The sequence below is a fragment of the Phaethon lepturus genome, unplaced genomic scaffold (genome assembly GCF_000687285.1).
Source record: "Phaethon lepturus isolate BGI_N335 unplaced genomic scaffold, ASM68728v1 scaffold50645, whole genome shotgun sequence".
Lineage (NCBI taxonomy): Eukaryota > Metazoa > Chordata > Aves > Phaethontiformes > Phaethontidae > Phaethon > Phaethon lepturus.
This window is the reverse complement of record NW_010540792.1, coordinates 5897-14523: the sequence shown is the minus strand read 5'-3', so window position 1 is coordinate 14523 and position 8627 is coordinate 5897. Positions and strand designations below refer to the sequence as shown.

Sequence of the window (8627 nt, the reverse complement as noted above, 5' to 3'; positions counted from 1 at the left end):
GGGAAGTGTTACACACACCTTAATGTTCTCTTAAAATATCTTATGTTCATTAATACTTTAATTCACTGGTTCAAATAACTTCCTACTATGAGAGCAACTCTTTGCATTAACTAATGCAGAATTGGTTTTTTTAACTAATGCACATACAGCAATGGGACTAGAAGCATCCCAGGTATTTTCCTTCCCTTTCAGGCCCTGTAGAATTAACCATTTTACAGATTATGGCTCATACAGATTTATGCACACAGCCACTGCAATAAACGTTCTTCTCGCCAGCCTCCTATTTTGAGGCAGGAAAGTTGTTATTTTTCATTCCAATAGTCATCTAGCTTATCCAGGGAGGAACTTCTAAGGAACAATGTTCAGTCAAGTCATTTCACATTTGAGACCTCAGTAAAGTTAAATACCTATCTTGAAGTCTAGATGTTCCAAGAACACTTCAGTGATATAAAAACCACTTAGCATTCACGATCTTGTATTTCAAGCCTCTTTCTAATATGACTGTTGGTGAATAACATGCACATGGTAACACTCCTTAGCTTGTGGGGCATTTGGGTAGTTTTCTTTGGGTTAGAAAAGCCACAAATCCAGACTGTGAACAGCCATACTGAATGATACAAGCCTTAAAAAAGAAGTTTACAAAGTTGCATTTGTTTCATCTATTTAAACTGCCCTATTACAAATGTCAAACACCTGTATATAATTAATTATACTAGATGGACTTCTACCTCAGTAAGTCTTAGCTAATAGCCTTGCATTATTCTTGTTTAAACACTTACCAATTAAGCCCATGTACTTTACTGGACACTGAATTATGATCCTTTTCAGAAATTATCCTTTTAAAACAAAAGCTGTAATTGAAGCTTAAGAGGAAAATCATGTAATGGAAATGTCCTTCAATCCACTTTTAATTAACAGCACTGTGCGTAAATACAAGCTGAGCTACTCATTTACTCAAGAAAATGCCTCTCAAAGTATAAGACATTATCTCCTAGAAAATATCTATATTAAAGCACTTCTGGTTTGCGCCACTTCAGACCACTTCTATCCTATTGTCTTCCCAATTAGTTCATAGGACACCTGGCCTTTTTTGTTTTTAAATTGGTGGTTTTGAGATTAACATTTTGAACCTCGTGCTTTGCACAAGCCAACCTCTACATCCACACAAAGTCCAAAAGTCTGTTTATAATAGTCTACAGCTGTCATTTGCAGTATCGGGTTGGAAGGGCTACAAGACAGGACACACAGACTTCCAAATAAACTCTGTCTAAGCCTACTGAGCATACCAAGAGAACTGCTTTACATGAGTATTGCTATCTTCAGTCAAGAATACACTTTGTGTCTTTTGCATTTTTAACCTTAATCGCACAAAAAAAAATTCCCAAGCCAACAGCTCTTTTGTTTGGCATAACCATGACATTAACCTGGAGAAAGGAAGCATTTTCATTTTAGGTTTCAGCTGGCAAATGGTTTATGGGTCTTTGACACGCATACTTACATGAGCAGTCCTGTAGATTTGAGGCAGCAAAATTAGGTACCCTACATGAACATATATACAAGCAAGTTCTCTTGTTAGTTGGATTGAAGGAGTTGCTATTTGTTCAAAGAGTTTATTATAAACAAAAATGTGTAAATTCATGCCAGTTACTGAAGTTTCTAGAGATACATAATTATTTTAGTTTAATAAACTTGTCAATGTATTGAACTTTTACTTTCAAATATATATTTTTAGATAGTCAGTGACAAGAAAACCTTCATTTTAGCAACCTAACTCAATTTAGTCCTTATTCTGCATTGTATGATGCAGTACAAATCTGTAAGGACAGCAACCATTCACTGTACATCATTCAGTTTGCAGTATGATAGGTATACTGGATTCATTTGTTCTTATAATTTAGTCTTTCACACTAACAATATTTCCCAACCACTTTTGTAGACTGCTACCCAAACTGCATTTTGCTGAACTAAATTGTTTATTTTTCCTTCGTAAGTAGTTAGGTTACTGCTAATTGTTAAATAGGTTTTGGGCAGATAATTGAGTTTTGCTTTGCAGTGTATTGAAAAATGAACTAGTGAGGTTCTTCTGAAGAAACTAACACACCTCCTCTCCTAAATGACTAAGCTTCACATTTCGCAGAAATCAAACAGAATATTTGCAAGACAGAGCAGTACTTTTTATTGCACCAGAGAATGCATTCCCTGATGAAGATTTGAGAAAGAGCAATGGATGACCAGACTCCTACCACTTCAGAGCACATTTCTCTCTCACAGTGTCAGCAGTTAGGGATGAGCACTGCAGTCAAAACTCCAATCAAGTTCCTGCATATACTGTTTCCAGGCTGTCCCCAGCCTGCTCCTTTTTACAGGCCCTACAAATTACCCAGTTTTTTTCCACTGACTAGACACAGTGGCTTAGAGTGGACTTGCTTGTGGCCCTTGAAGCTTGGTTTTCTGAGGTGCAACAGAAATAGGGGAATATGGCATATGTTCAAGTTGAGAAGCTTAAAAGAAAACAGTTTAACACAGTGAATAAACCTTAAAAACTCCACAAATACAGCACTTCACACAATGATGTAATGAGAAAGTAAATATGGCTCTTCCATAAACACCACAGACTGGATAGCATTGTTTGAAACTTTTTAATATTCAGGAGATTAGGGGCATACAAAAAAAGTCAACCATTCAGCATTAAAAAAAAGTTGAATTCTTAGGCATTATGAGCAAAAACATCACTAGTATCTATTACCAGCAAGCGTATCCATCAGGTCGTTATCATTTCAATAATGAAATGTTATGTCTCTCGCATCAAATGGCGCTTTCATTTACATTTACAATACAATCACCTCAGTGGCAAGTGTTCTGGACAAAGTACAATCCTGTAAAATTCTTAACTATAACAGTATGAAGACATTGCTATACAGCACCTCTGCAAGATGCACACAGTATGCAAAACACATTTCAAAATAAGTTCTAGGTGTCTCTAATTTATATAAGGGAGAACAAAATTTAGTCCATCTTTCTCTTTTTTCCTTTAGCAGGAGTTTTGGAGGTGTGTTCATTTTCAGCATTTGGTTCCCAGAGTGCATTTCTTACAAATCTAGAAGCAGCTCCTTTATCAAGTTTGGATGCCTTTTTCTTGTCTGCTATTTCTTTGACCTTGTTCATGTACGTTCTTATTCTCTCCTGGGGGGGAGGGGAGGGGAAAAAAAGGAAAAGTATATTTCACACCATTCTCCAAAGATTGCTCCTAAAATAAAATCAATGAGTAGAAGCTCTCCACATTGTACATTTCTATAATACCTAGAAAAATAGCATCATTTAAAGATATGTATCAGGCTCTTCATGAACTTCAGGCTTCCCCTTTAGCAGATTTTCCATCACCGGTACCCACCATACTAATATCTGCATGACATCCACTGTCATAGGAACATGAAGTCCTGCAGAGATGAAGACTCTGCATCTAATTCACAGCAAGATGAGAATTGTTTTTACAAGCAAAGTTAGGAAACAAAATACTGAACTCAATTTGGAGTTTGGCCTACATTGGCAAAATAATATTTAGACTGACTACTCTCAAAAAAAAAAAAAAAGAAAATTCAGCATGTCCAAGCAAAGCCAAAAAGTAACTTACAAAAAAATCAAAGATTTACAAGCATTTACACATGCATCTACACATAAGTCTTGTGGTTAAGATCCTGAACTGGTCAAGGGGGCTTATCATCAAACCTATTTAAGGCAGCCTGATGAATTTCCATTTGTACTAGAAGTTCCTTTTATGACCATAAATAGCAAAAAAAGCCAGTTTCCACTGCATTCCATAAGCAAAGGGATACTTTCTGGCCATCTTAACCTACCGTAGTCATTTGATGTCAGGTTTGTGGTTTTTTTAACAAAGCATGGCTTGGATTCAGCCCCACCTGCGTATACCCGCCCATCTTAATCTCATTTATGTGCCTACCCATCCTCATCTACTTCTAGAATAAATAAAATTACTCTGAGGGGGTAAGATGGGAAACACCCTCTGTTAAGTGCCTGCTTCTCTTCACTGACTAGAGAGGACACTTCCAGTAATTCTGTAAAATACGTAAAAGTTTGGTTAATAGATTTCATGTCTACATCTTTAGCCTAATACGGCCTTCAACTCTAGGGCCTTTAGGTGTTACTGTAATACAAACAACAGTAACATATACATACAGCGTTTTACCCAAATTATAAATGTAGATTAACAGAATGTTTATGGATACTGCTAACTAAATAAATGTTGATATTATGTAGCGCACATATTTCTCACACAGCCATTGACAGCTCTTTGAATCTGGAACAAAAGTTACAAGATCCACACTACCGAACTGATTTTCAGTTCTTCAGTGACCATTATAAGCAAGTGATTTGTCAAAAACTTGGCCACTCTTTCTGTATCAAAAACATAGCTTTATTGAGGAGAGCTTTACAGGGTCTGAAATCATAATAGACTGTAATATTTCTTTGCTGACTGAGATGGCTAATGAGAACAGATGGCAAACCTACATGTACTAACATGGGAAAAAGAAGCTGACAAATGTCAGTGTGACAAAAGAAATGAACTCTGATAGCTTGAATGTGAGTTTTATTAATAGAGTTTGAATCCCCGTGTATTCCCTGTATATACACAAGGAGAGCAATTCTAAAAAACAAAACAATAGTGACAGAACAGTCTTTTTTTTATTCCCTTTCCACATGAATAAGAACATGACAATGCTTTTGGAAGGAAGGAATGTGCATTCATTCACCTTGATACTTGTAAAAGGAAGAGAGAACTGGAGAAGAATCTAGGCTATGATAATTCACTCATTCTTCAGAGTTAAAACAACCGGCAATTGTGAAGTAAAATACCAGCACACAATATCCACAGCAGAAGAGATAAAATTTATTTTTCAGTATCAATAAATTAACACAATATTCAGACGCTATATAATATAGGACGAACAAGAAACTGACTGAAAGCTCATGAAATATTAACTGATCCATTTTTTTAATATCATACAGTCTAGACTACTGAAAACCTCACAAAATTTAAAATAGAAGTATTCTTGTTATTCAGGCTAGCTTTCCACATTTTTCAGTCCTATCTTCCGTTCCACTGGTTATGTAAGGATTACATTTAAGCTAAGTATTTTACTATTGCCCAGATTTAATATTTTCATTTATCCAGGAATTAAATTGGGTAGCTATAAGTTTTGGTTTCTATTTTTTCTTCAGGCTAAATGATTTGATTTTTTTAAGTCAGCAGAATTTTCAAGATAGCTGGCTTTCTATACTGTAGTCATGCATCTAAATGGAATATAAAGACAAACCTAAAAGATTTATTATAGGTTGTAAATATGTCACTAATGCAGAATTACTGGACAATACACATACAACTGGTGCCAAAAAAGCTTTTAGCTTTGTTGCTGAACTGGATTCTTTACTGCTGAGAAAATGAATTAATGGAGGACTTGGAAGGGGGAGGGGGGCTCTTTCCCGTCTTCGCTAGTAAATCAACCACACTATACTTTTAGAGTCATACAAAAGTAAGAGAAGGCAGCCTCAGAGATTAACATGATTCCAAGTATTTATAAGAAAAAAATGCCCTACTGGAAGTTATAAATTATTGTCAGACAAGTAACATTTTTCCATTTAACAGATACAAGTGAAAAGCTGCTCTGTTCAGAATCCAATTCTCAAACAAAGATGGAGAAAAGAAAAGATAAGATGACACCATTCATCTTCCTGTTCTTTTCTAATTTCAGCACACTCTACAACTTTGCTTTACACAGTACTGTTTGGAACTAAAAATGTGACTTTCTTAATTTAGAGAGCCCAGCAGGGTGTATGAACAGTTATATAACACCATGTAGCATATGCATACTATTATGGCAACATACCAATTTTAAGCGTAGACTTCTATACAAGTTAACTGTCCTGGGCAAGTAAAATATTGCAGTGCATGCAGTAAGAATCTTACCAGTTCTTGTTTCACTGGATGTTCCTTTGGATTGATTCCCTGAGTAGCCAAGTATACTACAAGGAAAAAAAACATGTTTTTTTTGAAACTGAAGGCTGTCACATAGGAAAACTACAGTTTTCCCGTAAAACCATTAATAAAAATTGGAGTTAACTGTGTTGTTAAGCATATGACAAACTATTATCATCAAATATTGCAGCTAAAAAAAAAAAACAAACATGGTTAAACTTTCTGTCCCTAAAAGGTTGCCACAAAAAAACCCCAAAACACAGAAACAAACGTCCTTGTGCATGTACAAAATCGGCTTTTGTAAATATCAATTTTTGATTTGGAGTTTTGACATCATTTACCCTATGGATGGCGATAATTTGAGTCCTCAGGGTAATTACAAGTTTATAATTATTTGGCTATGAAATATGATTATTTAATGTTTGCAGCTCTCCAGAAGATGTTCAGATGGCAATCATAAATACTACTTTTTCCTCGTACCACATACTTACCCCAGAACATTGAATTTAACGTGTACACTGAAACCAAATCCAGCTTTGCTTGCTCAAGAGGCTCTAACTGGAATGAAAAAAAAACCACCACATTTGCATATTTTTAAAATAAGATGTGCACAGATTTTACTAATATGCACATTTTGTAATTGTGAATGTATTCATAAAAAAACACACACTGAAGGAGCACATTTTTGCACAAGTTCACTGAGACCATGTCTACGCCTATTTCTGTGCCATCACAGAACCATTCTCTCCTCTGCAAGTACTCATGTCATTTTCCCAATCTGATGTTAAATGCCACAGTCCCATAGGGCCAAAAGTACAACAATCTCTTGGCACGTAGCTTTTAGACTACTGTTCCCATAGTCAGAAATAAGTCTCTATTTTTCCACAGAAACTTAATTCAAAATAGTTGTTGCTATCAGTAATAATAAAAAAAACCTCTTAAGACTGCTGATGCTCAAATGTGAATATAGTACACTACAGACAATCAATGAACATTAAAACTACACGAGGTAGACTGTGTGTTCAGTGCATGCTGGAATAGTTAGGCCTGTAAAGCAAAGGAAGAATAAAGGTAATGAGGGTTTTTTTTTTTTCCCTTGACTGTCAAAGTCAATTTATTATTTTAGTCCTACAGGACTTCTAGAAACTCTGATAACATTATTGTACAACTCACTAGTTCTAACATGGATACTGTCAAAAGATAGGTGTTGTCAAGACTGTTTTCTTTATAATTTACTTGTGTTAGAAATCCTCAGAGGATAAAGAAGTTCTCTCATGTGCTGGCTTTTTCTTGCCCTAAAGAAAGAAATTACATGTTATGCTTTAAACGTGAAAAGATAGAGAGGCTTGTATGAAGTCTTCAGGCAGTACCTTGCCCTGTCTTTATGCCCTGAAAAAAACACACATTTTACAGACTTGTGCTTAAAACATAGCTAGAGGAGACAGCTCAGTTTTTGAAGCACCAGGTTCTGCAAGTCTAGACTTCAAGAATTGGATCAATTCTCACTGCTGTCAATTCACCTGGGTATACCAAGTTCCATTAAGTTTGTTGTGAAAAGGTCTCAGTCAAAAATGTGACTGACCTCTCCATTATGAAAGACCACTCAGCATGCACTTTAAGGAAGGCCAGGAATAAGCTAGAATGTCCTCCACCTAAATGACTCACTGGTAGGATCATCACTTTTCAGCTTGGAAGAGCATGTATTTCATTTTTTAGTTTGTAAGACCATCTGTATATCTTCGAAAAGTAAGAATTTCAAATATTAAGTATCAAGGGTAGGAAGTGTCGTATTTGTTATTTCTCTGTGCAGTGCCTAGCCTAACGGACCCTTTATTTCAATTTGGGTTCCCAGGTATTCTTTTATTAACAACAAAAAGGTTGTCAAAAGGAAGATTGTTTACCTTTTGGAGAAGCTCACTCCTGGAAACTGACATCATTGTTTTCAGCATCTCATCTACAGAACCAAGAGATTTTTCAAATGCTGCAAGATAATCATGAATTTCAGTGGGGTATTCTTCCGTATTAATACCATCTTCTGACATTTCCATCTGGAAAGAGGAAACAAAACTAATAATCCTTTTCATTAAGTCCCTACAGAATTAAAAGACTGTATTTTACAATACAAAGCATTAGCATTAATTCATTAAACTTTATAAGAAATGCCTACTTCTGAAGAGTTCTAGCAGGTAATGTCAATAGTGATACACTTAAAGGTCCTTGTAAGTTCAGGCATATCTCTTAACTGCTGTGCAAAATGGCATGAAGGAGCATTACAAACGACATGACTGTAGTACCTATTCTTGTAACAGTCCCAAACCAGTATTTAGCTTTTATGGTGTGTGATAGAAAGAAATTATTTGCTTGTTTAAAAGAAGTGCTCTATAAATCATGGTATATAAAGAGCTACACCAAGCAACAGGCAGGACACTTTAAAAAACAAAACAAAACAAAACAAACAAACAGGGGTATGGCTTCAGCCTGTCTTAGGAACAGACATTACTTCAGCTTTAAAGCAGTTATGCAGCACCAGTTTTGTCAGGGTCAGTTAGATCTTCCAATGCTACATTTAAGAGTTGGTCCAAGAAATTCTTCTTGTGAACCCTGTATCCAGCTTTCCGAATTCCCTGTGGGGTAT

General features: G+C 35.7%; 1 protein-coding gene across 1 annotated transcript; it reads right to left on the bottom strand.

Moving 5' to 3' along the window:
• Window positions 1-2702: 2702 nt before the first annotated feature.
• On the bottom strand, window positions 2703-8044 carry C1D (C1D nuclear receptor corepressor). Its single transcript, XM_010287531.1, has 4 exons — window positions 7894-8044; window positions 6484-6550; window positions 5984-6039; window positions 2703-3183 (listed from the first exon to the last, which is right to left on the bottom strand). Exons 1-4 carry the CDS (start codon window positions 8038-8040, stop codon window positions 3007-3009), a joined length of 447 nt encoding a protein of 148 aa, XP_010285833.1. The 5' UTR covers window positions 8041-8044; the 3' UTR covers window positions 2703-3006.
• Between the last annotated feature and the right edge of the window lie 583 nt (window positions 8045-8627).